The 19,598-nt window shown below is 41.6% G+C and overlaps 1 protein-coding gene across 1 annotated transcript in view; it reads right to left on the bottom strand.

Annotated features, from left to right (window-relative positions):
* The window catches only part of ADAMTS6 (ADAM metallopeptidase with thrombospondin type 1 motif 6), a 504,558-nt gene that overhangs the window by 28,738 nt on the left and 456,222 nt on the right, over positions 1-19,598 (bottom strand). The window contains exon 22 of the mRNA XM_073623564.1: positions 17,263-17,467. Within this exon, the coding sequence (XP_073479665.1) occupies positions 17,263-17,467 (205 nt within the window). The remainder of the gene's footprint in view (positions 1-17,262; positions 17,468-19,598) is intronic.

Below are 19,598 nucleotides of genomic sequence, written 5' to 3'. Positions count from 1 at the left end.
GATCTGTGAAAATGTGGAAGTGACTCCGTTAAGAACTAGTTTTTGCCAGCCATATAAAAAAAGCCTTCTGTGTGCAGCAGCCCCCCTCAACCCACCTAATACTAACCTGAGGTCCCTCTCTGTCCAGCAATGTTGACGGGTATCTCAGCCATCTGAGATTCTCCTTCCTGATTGACTGAGACACAGCAGCGGGGCCATTGGCTCCCACTGCTGTCAATCATAGTCAGCTAGCCAATCAGGGAAGAGAGGGGGTGGGGCCCGGTCGGGGCTCCATGTCTGAATGGACAAAGAGAGCTGTGACTCGGGTGCCCAGAGCAAGCTGCTTGCTGTGTGGGCATTAAAGAGGAGGGAGGGGCCAGGAGCACAGAAGAGGGACCCGAGAAGAGGAGGATCCAGGCTGCTTTGTGCAAATCCACTGCAACAGAGCAGGTGTGTATAACGTTATTTTTATAGGGAAAAAAAAATGATACTTTAGAATCACTTTAACTTAAGTTAGAAGCTGACTGGATACCAAGCACAGCTGCATCAGAATCTGAGTGCACAAGTTTTAGTAAATTTCCCCTTAACTAACTAACTGTAACTAAGTAAATTTCTGTTATACAATCATGGCTCCACATGAAAATTTGAAAGTAGTTTTTAACACATTGATATCACCAACCAGCTTGTATAACAAATATACTGCACTACTATATCCATTATCCCTTTAAGAGTTTCCAAATATAGAGAAATATGCGGACATAATTCTCAGAAGAGGGTCATTTCTGACTACAGAAAGGAAGTCCACATTCTGCGCCTTACATTCTCCAAATGTGATGTCTCGAGCGCTCGCCGCTCTGCACCTTTAAGCAAGTAACCCTGTGACACCGTGTCCCAGTCATACAAATGTTCCAGACTAGAAAAACCTTATATATTTATCTAACGATGAAAAACAAATGTGATCCCCCCAGTTCTGGTATGCATGGATGTTTTTACTGTGCTGTGCCAATACGCTGGCATTCTCAAAACTGCTTTCATGTGGCACCCACTTACCACATTTTTTAGATAACAATGTTTTATTTAAATTCTTTTTTACAGTTCAATCACTCTCCATCGTGTTTTGGTAACCCAAGCATAGTGAAAAGACCAACAAAAAAAAAGAAAAAGAGCTAGAGCTTGAACTGAAACGTCTTTTATGTGTGCTCTGAATAGTGTTGTATTATTGTAAGAGTGTATACTGTAATAGAATGAATTACTTATTATGAAATGACAGCTATGTTTCACAGTGCGCACGCTGAAAAGAAACACTTCAATCTGCTCTTTCTCACAGGCGTGGATCTTAGCAATACTTGCAGTTATCTTCAGTGAACGCGGCTGTCAAATTGTTACATTAAGAGCAATCTTTGTTTTCTAAGAAATATAAACCTATCAACGTTTCTAGGAAATGCGCTCGTGGCTCTCCTACTGTTTTCCTCGAGCCCCAATGCAAAGCTAGTCTGAGAATCTGCAGGCAATGCCAAAATTTATTTGGGGATTTTCAACCAAGCTGTAGAATTATGTTAAGAGCACCATGGTGAGTGTGCGCAATAAACCATGGCTGGTGGTGGAATAAGGATTAATGGCATGACTGTTTTGTTTTCTGAAATCACTATTAATTTCATGGATGCAGTTCCGACCTTCCAAGTGAACTGACAGGCCGAGTGCTGGTTATCTGTCTCCTGTGCGTAGGAGACAAGTTCATTTCAGCCATGAGCACTGTAATTTATGAGTTGTTCACTAATTGTATTAGAAAAAATAAATATTGCTCCAAAAGGCATTTGGCTCAAAGCTCTTGATTCCTACACTCTGTTCCACAGCTGAGTATTACTATAAAAATCTATCATCCGCACATAGTCATGGCAGCCATTTTTGCCCTTGTGTATAAAAGTGAAGCGTCGTTCAACTCAGACATTCACTATGGAGAGTGTCTGCTGGCACACAACCAGGGTGGAGTGTAAAGCTCCATACAAGATTAGAGTTTATTTTGAAAAAAGTAATTCAATTTTTCTAAGGGGGTACAACTCAACAATAATTTTCTTGTTTAATTCTCTTTATTCGTTTAAACAAGAATAATAACAAGCACCGCGCAGGGGCCAAAACATCTGAAACAATGTGCACATGTTTACAGGATAGGAACTAGAAAATACAGTAAACATTTTCAGCCTCCCAGGTCAGTAACCCTCTCAAAGTTGTATTAAAAAAATACAAATGTCTAAATCGGGTGAGCCAATTAGAGGGCTGGTAAACTCAAATAGGGAGATTGGGGTGTGAGGTTAAGGGGAAATCAGGAGAAAGAACCAGGTAGGGGAAGAGGAGGGACAGAGTGTGTATTCCCCACAGACTAGGGCCAAGGATCAAGGCGTATTTGAGCCACTATATATATAATAAAGTGCAGCGCTAAAGTCCCAACTAGGAACTAGGAACATAAGTAAAACGTGTATATCTGTGAAGAATTGGAGAAAAATCCTGGAAAAAATAATTAATGTAGTATGCTCTGGAACCAGAGTCCATAAACGTAGAGACAGTGAAAATCTTCTCAAAGGGGAAGGAGCTTGAACACTGGACAGTGAATTGGTGCTTAGATGTAAGGCCACCACAGGTAACACGCCACAGACATCATCAAAAATGAAAGAGATTAGGTACTCTTACCGGATCCGTAGGACGTATCTGCCGTATAGCAGTACGTCTGTTTAGGCATGAGGAGGTGACCTCCCGTGATGTCCACCCGGATGTTGTCCCGTGGGTCACGATCACCGGTGAGAGGTGGTTGTCCTGGTTGGGAGTTGTACCGATATCACGCACACTCTCCCGTTCCGGAACGGAAAGGTCAGAAGGAACTAGTTGAAGATGGAACCATGGAGGAAAAAAAGAAAAGGACTCCACATGGTGTAGGTCAAAAACGAGGGGTTTTAATGAATAAAAACCTTTACAGGATAAAAAGTGATCACAAACGAATAAAAAATGGCAATGTGAGAAGCTGGAACACCAGCCCTACGCGTTTTCGACTGCAAAGTCTTCAACAGGGGCAAGACTTTGCAGTCGAAATGCGTAGGGATGGCGTTTTAGCTTCTCACATTGCCATTTCTTATTTGTTTGTGATCAATTTTTATCCTGTAAAGGTTTTTATTCATTCAAACCCCTCATTTTTGACCTACACCATGTGGAGTCCTTTTCTTTTTTTCCTCCATGGTTCCATCTTCAACTAGTTCCTTCTGACCTTTCCGTTCCGGAACGGGAGAGTGTGCGTGATAGCAGTTCAACTCCCACACAGGACAACCACCTCTCACCGGTGATCGTGACCCATGGGACAACATCCGGGTGGACATCACGGGAGGTCACCTCCTCATGCCTAAACAGACGTACTGCTATGCGGCAGATATGTCCTATGGATCCGGTAAGAGTACCTAATCTCTTTCATTTTTGATGATGTCTGTGGCGTGTTACCTGTGGTGGCCTTACATCTAAGCACCAATTCACCGTCCAGTGTTCAAGCTCCTTCCCCTTTGAGAAGATTTTCACTGTCTCTACGTTTATGGACTCTGGTTCCAGAGCATACTACATTTCACTATAGACATTTTTGTTCATACCTCACTTGTTCATTGTTTACTGTGTTCATTTTAAAATAATTATTTTTTCCAGGATTTTTCTCCAATTCTTCACAGATATACACGTTTTACTTATGTTCCTAGTTCATACTTGGGACTTTAGCTCTGCACTTTATTATATATATATTGGTTTGACTTGGTTTGTTTGTGTGTCAGCTGCTGTTCACTTGACCTGTATTTGATACTCTTTTATTTAATTTTTTTTTGCCTGTTTTGAGGGTCAGCGCAGCACTTTCTTTATCACTGTATTTGAGCCACTTCCCATATTTTGAAAGAATTTGGGTTGTGAGTCATTAAGAATTCTAGACAATTCTTCATTGATTAACATTAGATTAATTTAATTAGATTAGCGTATTTCTTCCAGGCTTTGAATGCAAAAAAAAGGCCTAGGACTGATTAGTCACATCCCTGGGGATTAAGAGGTGAAAGAGGGTCTGGAGAAGTCCAAATATTCTAGACCGAAATATGGTCAGTTTTAGGCAGGACCATCAAGTGTGGAGAGCATCACCACATCGACCACAACCCCTGAAACACCTATCACTGTTGTTTGAATTCAACGATCATCTTCAATCATAGAGGTTGATTTACCAAAACTGGAGAGTGCAAAATCTGGTGCAGCTCTGCATGGTAGCCAATCAGCTTCTAACTTCAGCTTGTTCAATTAAGATTTGACAAAAAAAAACTGGAAGGTTTATATGCAGAGCTGCACCAGATTCTGCACTCTCCAGTTTTATTAAATGAACCCCCATAGTGACAAGAAAAATTGAAGGCCAACAATGGACAATTTTTCTCATTTCTCAATGAAGGAACTATATTCTAGCTGGGAATGTGGTTTCCATTCAGGAAATATTGTTCTTATTGTAATGTGCATGTGCTAAGTATAGTTTGATCCAGTAGTAGAATTTTTGTTGTCTGTCAGGAACATTTGTGGGTTTTACATATGGTATGTGGTAGGGTCACAGGCATAATCATGACATCACTACAATGCATCCCAAAATCGAATGTTAAAATTTGAATCATTGGCATGACAATTGAGCTACATTTTTAAGGGTTTTCTAGCTAAACTTGTTGAGTCATTGAGGGTACTATCACATGCTCTGGCCAATGATTTTTCAGAATTTCCCTTTGAACATTTAAACAAAATCCTATCCTTTTACGGCTAGCCTTAAGAACAACCTTTAATAATGCCAGTGCCTCTGCTCTTCTGACAGCTGCTATAGAAGAACACTAAAGTGTACACGTGGCATCATGCCTGACATTTCATACTTGTGCCAGTTATAAAGCTGAAGTATACTATAGCTTTAGAATGAAACATTGCTGGCAGACAGACAGGCTTGGCAGGCTTGTCAGCAATGTTTCTTTTGAATGTACGCAGAGCTGCACACTCTATTGGGAGACAGGTATATTTGCTCATTACATGGGCATCAAAACAAGACAAAATGACCGGTTTACCAGAAGGTTGTCCACTATAATGTAATAAGCACTCATAGATCACTCATCACGTCAGGCGTTGTTACCATAACCAAAACATATAATGCAGGAAAAAAAAAAAGGTATAGAGCACCAAGGAAACAAGGGGTTATTAAACAAGGGGTTACATAGGCCCTCTGCAGCGATAAACAATCATTTTTAATGGCTCCTTCATGCAAAACATTTCTAGGAGTTGCAGATTTATTAAAAATAATGTAGTCCCTATATGCTTGCTATTTTAATATCTTCAGGCTGGTTTAGCTGATATCTTTAACAACCATTAAATAAAAAGGTTTAGTATCTCCACATATCATATAAGAAAAAAGCTGCGCTATATATTAATAATCAAAAAGTGTGACCTCAAAAATAATCATCTAATAAAATAGATATGGACAACTCATTATGTCACACTAATAGATTAATAATCACAAGTGAAATGTGCTGAATAAACATAAAAGTGAATATAATGAATACAAAAAAATATATAAATAATATATATATGATAGAGTCCCGTCCAATGGGCTATTAGATAGAAATCCCACTGAATGTGCAGTTCTCAGTGATTTTCCCAGTGATGATATCTTAGCCTTCCCAACGTTAGTGACATACGTCCACAACACCATGGGTGATGTGATAAAGTGCGATGGGAAAGTTCCTTCACCAGTGATCTCAATGCCGCTTACCAGCTTTTTAGATCTCCTTTTTAAGGAGATCGTGAGTACCTGTGGCTCTTATCCCCAGCCATGGCTCTTTAGAACTTGGATGGCTAGATATCACCAGACTCTCTATGTGGTCTATCCTCTGTTGTAGTAGATACACGCTCATTCCCCATGAAAGAATATGAAGGTATCCATAGCGTAATTCATTTAAAAAAATGTGTTTTTTAAAAGCTAAAATATTGCACTTACAGTTATGCCGTATATAAAAGCATTCAAAAGACGAGAGATGGCTGGCTGACCTTCATATATCTATTTTATTAGATGATTATTTTTTAGGTCACATTTTTTGATTATTAATATATAGCGCAGCTTTTTTCTTATATTGTATCTAGTGTGTGTGTCTCACATTGTAGTTGCAGCTTGGTTCTTTCATTTATGATTTACTTGGATAGCGCAGTATAATTACCCTTTTTCATTTCTACATATCAAATTGTGTGAATATTTACTTCAATTATCCAATGAAATTAATAAACATGAATTTGCTTTTCACATGATTGGACAATTGACATGAATATTCAAACACATGTATTGTGTGGAGATTCTTGACTACTTGTATAACCTCAGGCAAAATCATTTTTTCTAGTTTGGAACAAAGAGGGGAAAGGTTAGAAGCTCTGTCAGGTGTTTATTACTGTGTCCCCCTTGGGAAGTTCCATTATCACTATGGTATGTGTCATGTAGATTGTCCCTGGGACAAAAAATAAGGAGAAATTCAAAATTTGCAAACTGTCACCATAGAGGAGATATTTTTAAAGCAGTTGTAAATGATCATTTAAAAAAATATTAAACATGTTTTATCACTGCACAGAATGGCCCCAAATCTCATTTTCTGGGGTCACCGCCAACACTCTCGGGTCCTCTTCTTCTCTGGGCACCCCTATAGAAAGCTGGTTTTAATGGTGGCGCACCTGCTGGTTCATTCCTGAGCCAGGCTTAGCCTCGCTCCCCCCCCCACTCCCTCCTTACAGGGTTTGATTGACAGCAGTGGGAACCAATGGAGAGGAGAGATTGACAGCAGTGGAAACCAATGTAGGGAGAGATTGAGAGGAGCATGCCCCTGCAGATGGGCACAGAGCTGGATCGAAATAAGGCCCAGATAAGCACTGATTTATTGGCTTATAACACGCACAGGTATATAACAAGCACCCCAATTTAAAGGGAAGTTTCAGGGAAAAAACTTTTTTTTTAAATAAACCACTTTGAAGCAAAATAATGGTCAGTGAGCATCAAGGCAGCCTGATTAGTGCCCATCTGCAGCCTCAATGCAGCCTAATCTGTGCCCATCTGCAGCTTCAGTGCAGCCTGATCTGTGCCCATCTGCAGCCTGATCTGTGCCCATCTCCTTCATCAATGCAGCTCACCATCTCTCATCTCTCGCAGGAAATCACCGAGTCGTCATCTCCTGTATACTCGGCTCTCAGTCGGCAGTCACATACACAGTCCCGCCTCTGCCATCAGCATTGGACCAGCTCCTGTGATAGACAGAATGCTGGTCCAATGCCAGTGGTGGAGGTGGGACTGTGTGTGTGACGTGAGAGCCGAGTTAGAGCCGAGTGAAAAGTCGAGTGGAGAGGAGATGACAGCTCGGTGAATTCCGGCGGCACTCGTCCCCCTCCTTTCCCTCCAAGGTACGTTGTCGGCGTATAACATGCACCCGTGATTTTCCCCCTATTTTCAGGGGGAAAAAGTGCGTGTTGTACGCTGATAAATACGGTATATAGGTAGGTGAGAGGGCAACACAACTGCTGGGACATTTAGCTGGGACATTTTTTTATCCTAATGCAAGAAAAGCGTTATGATATGAAATGTAATGCCTTCAGGACCACCTTAAGTAGGGATACCAGTTTCATTGAAAGCTGTCAAAGATGGTATCTATTCTCACATTTATAAAATTTCCACTCACTTTCTGTCATGTCTCTCTCTCAGGAAGTAAAAGGAAATCTCCCTATTGGAAAACCCAACAATGGTTCTAATATGTCCACACTCGATCCAAATCTAAAAAATAAATTGGCCAGAGTTCTACATGAAGAGGTGGAGAGAACTCCCTCTAGTCACATCACATCAAACTAAAGGTATACACTGAAAAAATTACAAAAAATGTGTTCACTAAAAGTACACTATACTTTCTCTTTAAATACCCCAGTGCTTAGTAAAACACACTTAGGGGTCTATTTATACAAAAAAAAATTGCTGAATGAATGCCACAAGAATTTGCCTACCATTACAAATTCTAACTGTATTTTGCTTAACTACCTCAATACGGGGCACTTACAACCCCTTCCTGCCCAAGCCAATTTTCAGCTTTCAGCGCTGTCGCTGTTTAAATGACAACTGCGTGGTTATGCTACACTGTACCCAAACAGAATTTTTATCATTCTGTTCCCACAAATAGAGCTTTCTTTTGGTAGTATTTGATCACCTCTGCATTTTTTATTTTTTGCTAAACAAAAAAAAAAAGACCTAAAATTTTGAAAAAAAAAAAACTTTTTTCTTTTGTTTCTGTTATAAAATTTTGTAAATAAGTACGTTTTCTCCTTCACTGATGGGCACTGATAAGGCGGCACTGGCAGGCACAGATAAGGCGGCACTGACGAGGTGGCACCAATAAGCTGGCACTGATGGGCACTGACGGGCACTGACGATGGGCACTGATATGCAGCACTGATGGGCATTGATAGGCGGTACTGATGGGCACTCATGGGTGGCACTAGTGGGCACTGATAGGTGACACTGATAGGCACTGAATGGCTGCACTGATGGGTACTTATGGGTGGCACTAATAGGCGGCACTGCTGGGCACTGCTGGGCACTGATAGATGGCATTGCTGGGCACTGATACATGACACTGATGGGCACTGATATGCGGCACTGATAGATGGCATTGATAGGCATCACTGATGGCACTGGTACTGGCAGGCATTGAGGATGAGCACTGACTGGCAATCCCTGGTGGTCCTGGGTGGGCATCCGAGGGGGGCTGCGCTGATAAACAATCAGCAAAGACCCCCCTTGTCAGACGCAAGTGAGGAAAAGCCGATCAACGGCTCTTCCTGTTTACATCGTAATTAGCCGTGATTCGACACGGTTGATCACGTGGTAAAGAGCCTCCGTCAGAGGCTCTTTATCGAGATTCGTGTAGCAGTGTGGCAGACTGACACAAAGCACCACCGATCGCTGCGATTCGCACCCCCACGGGCGTGCGAGAGTGGTCGTTCTGGAGGGCCGTCATAAGATGTCCACCCAGAACGAGAGCCACACCTCCAAGCTGTCATTTGACGGCCAGCGGGCGGGAAGTGGTTAAAGTGGTTGTTTAAGCCACTCTAACCTGTTTGCACCATCAGCACTGCCTCCTATTGTAGTATCCCCCTCTGTGTATGATTTATAAAAATAAATGCTGCAAATACCTAATTTCAGAGCCGAGATCGCGATCACATGACTGGCCGGATCTGTTCTTTCCTCCTCAGAGATGCAGCGGGCGGGGCCAAGATTCCCCCACTGATGTCACTCGGGGGGAGGTGGAAGGGAAGGAGGAGAGAGGAGGAGGAGAGATCTGGCCGGTCATGTGAGCGTGATCTCCGCTCTGAAATGAGGTATTCACAGTATTTATTTTTATAAATTACACACAGGGGGACACTACAATAGGAGGCAGCACGAATGGTGTATACAGGTTAGTGTTATTCAAGCAGCAGGAGGGGGAGGCTGCACTGTCATGAGGGGACAGGGGGGAGAGAGCACAGAGGAGAACAGAGAGCAGGCTGCGGATGACGGAGGCACGTAAACTGACCAGGGTGTCAGGGCTCAGCAGCCATCATACACCGTGGTCAGTTTACATAGGGGAGGGTAGAACCAGGCAGGATCAGCCAGGTTTTTAGGTGTTACAGGAGGCCAAATGACACAGCACAAGCACTGTGTCATATAATATGCTTTAATGGAGCAGGATCATTTTTTTGGGGGTAACAAACGCTTTAATATGTTTATTTCCAATGATTGCCAGCTCTATCTAGTGGCTGTAATGTGGGATTTTTCCTGAACAATCAGAAAAATGCCACATCTTGGCCACTATATGAAGATGATGTTCATAGGAAATCTAAGTAGAATACAAGCAGAATACAGTCAGAATTTGCAACAGCTGCGTGAGTACTTGTGACATTTGTCCAACTATTTTTTTATAAATAGACCCCTTGGTTTAAGGTAGAAAAAGAAGGCCTATGTAAGGCAGACCTGAACATTATATTATATTTTGGGTCGGACTGGAGACACTGCAGACTGATAGCGTTTAGATTGCTAGCTTAGACACAAGCCACTTAGACAAAGTAAACATATCTATTATTTATTACCTTGTCTAAAAGAGTTGATGATTTTAAATGGGTCTATGATTTGCCCTGTAAAAAGTCAGACACAGGGGGGCCCAATCTTGCTATAATTTCCATAACATTTAAAGCCCAGCCACAGACATAAATATTTATCCAGACAGACATTGTACATATAACAGCCTTCATTTTCACAGAGTTACCTCTGACTTCCTCCTATACCCATTGCACAAAAATTGTCCAAAAATGACTGCACACTCCAATAGGTACCAGAGTTTGATCACACTGCCCAGAGCACTCTAATCTGCCTGGTCGGACACACCTCTTCTTTTTCTTCAAAGTATAAATGTATGTAAGGACACTTGTGATGGCGCGTGGTTGTTACTCATCTATGATAGCATAGGGTACTGGACAGTGGCGGCCAAGATGGGGTAAGTGTGGGTGACCCGACTGACCGACAGTGGGGGGGCTGGGTAGGGTGCTGCTGGCCGACTGGTGGGGGGGTGGCTGCTGCCCCCTCGCCCAAAAAAAACACCAGCCGCCATTGGTACTGGAGTCTGATTTTTAGAAAGAGATCAGCAATGGCAGCCTCCATATTTCTCTTGATTAATCATGCAAGGCAACTGCTTTGCTTTAACCCCTCCTCTCCTCTCTCATCATCCTCAACATCGTGTACCTACTCTTTACTCATCTTCGCTTCATTAAGTAACAGGAGCCCAAGGAAATACCTGGTACTTTTGGATATGAAAGAGCATGGTACATAGTTACATAGTTAGTTAGGTTGAAAAAAGACACAAGTCCATTTAGTTAAACCAATAGAAAAAAATGGAAAACCTCCATATACACAATCCTATACTCACAGTCGATCCAGATTAAGCCAAAAAAAAAAACATAAAGCATGATGCCATTTGCTCCAGCGGGGGAATAAAATTTCTTCCTGATCCACCAAGAGGCAATCGGATATTCCCTGGATCAACTACCCCTAAATGCATCCAGCTCTTTTTCAAAACATTCTACTGAGTTTGCAGAGCTAGTTCTTGAGGTAGTCTATTCCACATTTTCATAACTCTTACTGTTAATAAGCCTTTTTGTATTTGGAGGTTAAATCTCTTTTCCTCTAGACTTAAAGAGTGCCCTCTTGTCCTCTGTAATGACTGAAAGTAAATAACTTAACACCAAGTTCACTATATGGACCACTTATGTATTTATACATGGTGATCATATCCCCTCTTAATCACCTCTTCCCAAGAGGGAATGATTTCAGTTCCTCTAACCTTTCCTCATAGCTGAGCTCCTCCATGTCTCTTATCAGTTGGTTGCCCTTTTCTGCACTTTCTCCAGTTCTCCGATATCCTTTTTGTGAACTGGTGCCCAAAGCTGAACTGAATATTCCAGGAGAAGTCTTACAAATGATTTTTACAGAGGCAAAATGATGTCTCTCGCTCCCTGGAGTCTAGAACTCTTTTAAAGCAGTAGTAAACTCAGCTTTGTGAAAATGTGTGATAGGACCTTGTTGTCGGAAATTCCGACCGTGTGTAGGCTCCATCACACATTTTCCATCGGATTTTCCGACACACAAAGTTTGAGAGCAGGCTATAAAATTTTCCGACAACAAAATCCGTTGTCGGAAATTCCGATCGTGTGTACACAAATCAGACGGACAAAGTGCCACGCATGCTAAGAATAAATAAAGAGATGAAAACTATTGGCCACTGCCCCGTTTATAGTCCCGACGTACGTGTTTTACGTCACCGCGTTCAGAATGATCTGATTTTCCGACAACTTTGTGTGATCGTGTGTATGCAAGACAAGTTTGAGCCAACATCCGTCGGAAAAAATCCTAGGATTTTGTTGTCGGAATGTCCGAACAAAGTCCGACCGTGTGTACGGGGCATTAAGCTTATAATAAACCTTACCTGCAGGTAAAATGAATATCTCCTAAACGTGGATCGTTTAGGAGATATTCACTTGTTTGGCAGCTGGTGACGTGTGCTCTGAAGAAATGGCATGCCCGTGCCCATCATCGTGGCTTGGCCATTCAAGCGGCTGCAGCCCGTGAACCTGGAATGAAGATCGGGTGAAGATGGAAGCCTCTGTAGCTGTGACAGCGCCCTACTGGAGGGCTGTGTATGTGATGCATAATAGCACATTATGACATTACTCTGCAGGAGGAAATTGGCATTGCATGCTATTATTAAGTCTATGATCTACCAGAACACCCAGATCCTTCCCCACCAGATGTACTCCTCTTAGTATGTATGATGCGTGTATGTTTTTAGCCCCCAATGGCCACATAGTTGCCCAATTAAATAGTCCATTAAGATCGGCTTGAGAATTGGAGACATCCTGTAAAAATATTATTCCACTGTATAGCTTGATGTCATCTGTAAACACATAGATGGTACTTTTAATCCCAGACCCTAAATAATTTATAAATATATTAAAAAGTATGGGTCCCAACACTGAACCTTGGAAGCACCGTTAACCTCCCTGGCGGTATTCCCGAGTGTGGCTCGGGGTTAAATTTCAGTACCAATAGCGTTAACCCCGAGCCACACTCGGGATTGCATCTCAGGATCCTGGTCCAGGTTACTTACCTTGTCCCCAGGATCCTGCGATGTCTCCCCGCTGTGTCTGCGGACCGTGTCCACCGCCCGAAGGTCTGTGTGCCGGGCTCCGTTCCGTGCGAGCGTCACGCCGCATGGGGGCGGAGTCCGGCGGCAAATTCAAAAAGTACAAAATTCATAACACATACAGTACACTGTAATCTTACAGATTACATTACTGTATCAAATTATTTCACATCCCTTTTGTCCTAGTGCTTTGTCCATTGCCCTGCATACACTTTTATATATACTGTTCTTTCTGCCTGGAAACTTGAGATTGTCCATGACAACCAAAAAGTGTTCCATTACATCAAAAGCGGTTTTAGACCAGCTAGAAAACAGCGATAGTAAATTAGAACACTTGCAGAATTGAGAGATAGTGAATCATGGGGAAATTAATTGTATTATTATTTTTTTTTATAATTATTTACAGTTATTTATTATATTATAATTTATGATTTCATGTTTCAAACTTATCATACCTGGGATGTCTACTAGACTTTTGTTCGGACAGATTTAAGTGTGTTATTACTTTGAATTGCAGGCCTACGATATAAAACGCCAAATTTCTGTGCAAAACAATGTACCGCTTTGAGACGCAAAAATCTGACATAATCATGCCGCCAGGGTGGGTACTAAGCTTAGATCATTCAGAGTATAAATCATCAACCACTACTCCCCGAATATGGTCTTTTAGCCAGTTTTCTATCTATTTCCAAACCTGTAGACTTTACCTTACACATTAGCTATGCGTGGGGAGCTGTGTCAAACGCTTTTGAAAAATTCAAGTATACCACGTCCACAGCCACTCCCTTATCTAAGTTTTTCCTTACCTCCTTATAAAAAGAAATCAGAATTGTTTGACAATGTTAGTCTTTCACGAATCCATGCTTACTATTGCTTAAGATATTGCTTTCTAGCTAAAAAAAACTCTTCTATTTAGACTTTCATTAGACTATAAAGCATCTTCTTGACTACAGGAAGATAGGAAGGTAAACTAACAGGTCTGTTAGTTACTTGGTAAATACTTTGACTCCTTTTTAAATAGGCACCACATTGGCCTTATGCCAGTTCTGTGGTACTATTCCAGTCATTATAGAATTAGAAAAAATGGCTTTGAAATAACAGAGCTCAACTCTATGAGGACACATGGGTGTATGCCATCTGGTCCAGGAGCTTTATTTACTTTTATTTTGCCTAAATGTTCGTGGACATCAATTTTGAGCCATTGTGGATTATTTGGGCCTAGGCCAATATCATCCCCATTATGGACATGAGCTCCATGCTCCTATTGTATGCACAGAGCCCGAAGATGGTATTTATTAAATTTGCCTACTCTTTTTCCCCAATCACCCACTCTATTTATTATTTTGTAAACAGTCTACATGCTCACACCTGACCTTTATACTATAAATATATTTGAAGAATGGGGGGTTTGTCCTACTTGATTTTGTAAGCTCTAGTTCATTTTGAGTTTCTGCAGTCTTGATTTCCTTTTTACATATTCTGTTATATTTTATGTAACTGGTATATGATGACAGTGTTCCTTCATATTTATGTGACTCCATTTCACAGCACCGGTCCAATAAGCGATATTGCAGGAAAGTTCATAACCCTGGGTAAGCTATGGTGACTCTTTACACAGAGCTTTGCTGTTACTCCCAGCGGAGTGGTGGAGGAAGCCCTAAGAAACAGGTTCACTTTAAAGATGAACGTCAGAAAGCTAAAAACGATTCCCTTGAAGCTTCAGGAACCAGTCTAGCAGCAGGTAGTAGCCTGCAGAAGCTGAGGATCAGGTAAGTAAAACTTCTTTACTCTGTCCTCTAGGCATGAATGAGGAAGCTATTTTCATTCTCTGGAGTTCAGCTTTAAGTTCCTAACTCTACAGCTCATAAAGATGAATATTAAACATACGCTACAGCTATTTTGCTGCTTAAAGGCAAACATTCATAAGACACCTGATCCTCTCATTTTACACAAGGGTCAATATCAGACTTCATTACACCACAGACTGAGAACTGAGCTCACATTGTTATTTCAGCTCCAAAGCATAGCTGTCAGCAGGGCTGAAAAAATTAAGGAAAAGGGCTGAAGTTGTTTTCTGCTTGTACATTACCCTTCAGGAAACAAATATTGAAAGGAGGGTGGAAAAACATGTAAAAGTTTCAGATAGGATGTATAAAAACGGATGGTAACTTGTTTCACCTCTGTCATAAAGCTTTCCTAGCCTGGGGCATCCTAAGATGTCATTTTCAGGAATGTGTGTTTATCTGTAATTTAAGTACATTTCAGAATCCATAAAGACAAGAGCACATACATTTATTGCTTAGTGTGTGTTTTAAAGCAGACCTCCCTGTAAATAAAAAATGGAACCTATATATTCCTATTTTATTAAGATATCCAAGTGAAATTGCATAGCAGCCCCTGCACTGCTTCTTTCAGTTATGCTGCTTCACTGTTTGTCTTTCTCAGTAAAGGTCTATCAGCCCGCTCAGATTCTACATTCTCTATGTGGTATAACATGTAATTTATTTTATCTCAGGGTTGTTCCACTGGCTGTTCTGCTGGATGGTAAAATTAATGCACACTGTAAAATTCTTAGGACTTAAGGCCTGTGTAGATGGCATCAGTTTGAGATGCTTCAGAAATCATTTAGAATTCATTTGACCTCCTTCTGACCTGCTTAAAGTGGGTTGTATAGACTTGTAAGGGAGTGAAAAAAACCACTTGAAGTAGACAAAAGCCCGCAATAACAGACCCTGAGGCTCAGTTTCCACTATTGCAACCCCAAAGTCGTGCGATTTACAGTGCGACTTTGCAATGCGATTTTTTTATGCTATGTCATACGACTGGTGAGAACCATGGGAGAACAAGTTGCACCGAAGTCGGAACAAAGTAGTAAAAAAAACCTTTTTTGGAGTCGCTGCAACTTGAGTCGCACCGATTAGAATGGGGACCATTGAAATACATGGATTTTGACTTGTCATGCGACTTCACATATGTCAAGTCGCACAACAACTCGCAGTAGTGGAAAAAGAGCCTAACTCTCACAAGAGAAGCAGGTAAGACTGTAGGTTTTACTGCTGCTATAACTAACTGGTTAGCCATTCAACAACAAATAACAAAAGAACCTATCAAATGTATTTTATAGGCTTATACCATAGAGTAACTCTAGCTTCGCACTGTGACACTAGAGTAGCTCCAGTTTTGCATTTTCTTTTTTTAATGTTACACTCATCATTTTTTCAAGATGTGAATGTTTTCTTTTCAATGAATGAAAAAGTAGGAAGTGCTTAAAAAAATATGAGGAAATAACATGTCAGTACATCCATATTTTCGGGAGTTGGTGTTTGTTTAGCAACTAAAACAAAAAAGTAGAATTCACTTGGACAGCGTGTACATTGAAATCAATTTTCATTATTACCAGTAACGAACTGGAAAGTCTTAGGCCTCTTTCACACGGCCGAACCGTTCAGGTCCGCCTGTCAGTTTTTTAGGCGGACCTGAACGGACACTCCATGGAGGTCTATGGAGCGTCGGATGTCAGCGGTGACATGTCCGCTGACATCCGACCCGCTCCGATCCGAAAAAGTGTGACGGGGGAAAACCCTACTTTTCCATCCGTCTGCGGATCGGATCAGGTGACGACGGATTCTACGGTCCGTCGTCATCCGATCCCCCAATGGGGAGAGCGGCGCTCTGACAGGACCTGCCTGCAGAGCGGGCTCTGTACACGGACACGTCCGCGTGAAGGAGCCCTTAACAAATTTAGACTTTGGTTAAAGGCCACTGACAAGCATTGTAACAAAATAAAGTATAGTGTTATATCATTGCACGGTGATATATGAGCAAATTACTATTATTCTAATCAATTATACTGCCTGTATAGGCTTTAATAAAATGCATTTATTGGCATTGAGGAAGGACATTTCAGGCCTTGATAAAGATTTGAACAATGGTCCTATGGGACTGTATATGCTAGTGTGAGGTTAGCGCTAGTATATTACAATGCTGGGGTCCTAGGTTTACTTCCCACCAGGGACACTAAAGCTTGGCTGCAGATGGGTTCAGCAGTGACCATCTGAAATTTGATCCATGTGTCAACAGAAGTCAATTGTTAGATCAACTTTTTTCAAAAAGCCTTGTTGGAAAATGTTCCAACAATGTCCCTGAAAGGGAGGATTCCTCAATCGACCTTGCTTGTGTAGATGCAGGTATCCATTGTTTTTTTTTCGTTCAGTCCATTGGCTGAACGAAAAAAAATAAGAAAATCATTTTGGGCCAACTTAACTGAATGATGTTCATATGTTCTTCCTGTGCTTGCATGTGTTAATTCTAAATACTCTGTTTTCTTTTTAGAACTCTAAAATTTACTGGAAGTCAGCTGGCATCTGACTACTTGTGTGTATGTCTTTACCTGTATGAGTGCAGATGATATGTTGTCTTTTTTCTGATTGGAGTACCTCTACGTACTAACTGATGTTATAAAGTACTGCACAATATGTCAATGAAACATAGGAACTACATAAAGTCTCACCTCGGACCAATCTAAAGCAATCCACTGAGGAGGACAAGACTGATTATTGCAAGCTTCTTTTTCAATTGGCCGGTGCGTCAAGCAGCTGATGTCATCCAGAGTCTCTTCTTCTGAAGGTCCTATCCTCCGAATACAAAGCACTGTGCGTGTGCGCATTCCCCCATCACAGGTCTTACTGCATTCAGACCAGTCACCTATGAACCACCTGTTGACATAAGAACATACAGCAGGATACATCAGACTAGCTAGATAAACAGTGCAAGTCTCTAAAAACTGGACACTTGGATAGTTTCTCCTCACAAGTTTGGGGGAAGAACTGATCAGTCAGGATACCTTTTCCCAGCCAATGACTGTTTTCACCCATGACTGGGGCCTGCTGTGTTCTCTGTCCCCTCCTTATAAACAGAAGCATTCAAGTTTGCATAATTGTTTCACACCACACTGGTACAAAAGTACAACTGTGTGTGAATCTGGCTGGCCACTTTCTTTATGCTATAATGTATTTAGAAGAAAGATCAGATTTAATACCACTCTTCTAATTGGTACAAAAGGTTTTAGAGTAAGTCTCTACATAGTAAGGGGACTTCCCCTCTTAGGCATTGGTCACAAGAACAGGTGTACCCAATGGAACATTTCCCCTTAACTCTTGTCCTGGTGAAACTTGTAAACTTTTGGATTTCCCATTCTTTCTGTCTCAGTGATAATAGACACCATGAAAATAAGAGAGGAAACGCAGCAGGGACACAGCTAACAAAAAAAGTTACCAGGAGTTTTTATTCTTCCCTTTTCTATCCTAAAACTAAAAAAAAGATGATTATTTATATACTTTAAGCATTCAATTATAAGGTAGAAAAATGACAGCTGGAATCTTATGTAACAGGCAGTCAATCTGTTTTATGTCTTAAAGAAAGTCTTTGTGATATTTTTTTACATCTGTAATAACTGAAGCTGGATTCAAGGGTATAGTGCTCCTCTGTTATACTTTTATAACAAAACAATTTCACAAGAGACTCCATTATTTAGACTGCACAAGCTTTCCAGCGCATTTCAAGAAACAGAAGTATCAACCCGAGGGCATACATTTTCCTAGAAATTGGATATATGTTTCCAATACTCAATACATATAACTCACAAATAAAACATTATCACTGTCACATCTACGGATCGGCCTATGTAAAAAGCTGACTGTTTTATTTGACAGCATTGGCTCTGACAGGTTTAATAAAATAAGCATATGTAGTATGAAATATATATAAAGCTCAAACTCCAGGCAAACAGCTAAATACACAGATTATATACACAAGCAAAAATGTCCCAGTTCCAGAATGGTAAAGGCTGGTGATATTACAAATAATGAATGATGATGAGCTGTTTTATTGGGTAAAATGTGCAGAAGAGAGAAGGGGAGGAGAGGGGGGAGTATGACAGCATATGCAGTAGAGAAGTGTCGGGGGTATGGCAGTGGGTAGTAGTGCAGGAAAGGAGTATGGAGAATATTACAGTGGCCAGTGTGTGCAGAAAAGGAGTACAGAGGTTATTACAGCATGGCGTATGTGCAGGACCAAAGTGCAGAGTGCAGGCCCGATACTGTTACATGGGAGCAGGAAGGCAGTCTTCATCCCTGTGTAAGCTCCAACTAGAGCATCTCAAAGCTTACACAGGGCTCTTTCCTTTGTTTTCATTAGGTGAATTGAGCAGAGGGAGAGCAAAAGGTGGTGCAGCTGGGACAGGAGGGTGGTACAGCAGAACAGCAGGCAGAATGTAAAAGAGGAGAGTGTAGAGGGTATGACAGTGGGCAGTATGTGCAGGAAAGGAGTGAGGAGGGTATGATAGTGGGCAGTATGTGCAGGAGAGGAGTGCGGAAAACATGACAGGGAAAGGGGAGGTCACAAAATGTGCAAGAGAAGAATGCAAAGGTTATGACAGTGGGTAGTATGTGCAGGAGAGGAGTGCGGAAGATATGATGAGAAAGGGAGGGTGCTAAATGTGCAAGAGAAGAGTGCAGAGGGTATGACAGTGGGAAGGGGAGGAGTGCAGAAGGTATGATGGGGAAGGAGGGAGGTGCAAAATGTGCAAGAGATGAGTGCAGAGGATACCATAGTGGGCAGTATGTGCAGGAGAGGAGTGCGGAAGGTTTGACAGGGAAGGGGGAGGTCGCTAAATGTGCATGACAGGAGTGCAGAGGGTATGAAAATGGGCAGGAGTAGACTGCGGAAGGTATGATGGGGGGGGGGGGCAAAATGTGCAAGAGAAGAGTGCAGAGGGCTTGACAGTGGGCATTATGTGCAGGAGAGGCGTGTGGAAGGTATGACTGGGAAGGGGGGGTGCAAAATGTG

The sequence above is a fragment of the Aquarana catesbeiana genome, linkage group LG01, assembly GCF_042186555.1.
Source record: "Aquarana catesbeiana isolate 2022-GZ linkage group LG01, ASM4218655v1, whole genome shotgun sequence".
Classification (NCBI taxonomy): Eukaryota; Metazoa; Chordata; class Amphibia; order Anura; family Ranidae; genus Aquarana; species Aquarana catesbeiana.
The sequence above is the reverse complement of the archived record's forward strand: the minus strand, read 5'-3'. Positions and strand labels throughout refer to the sequence as shown.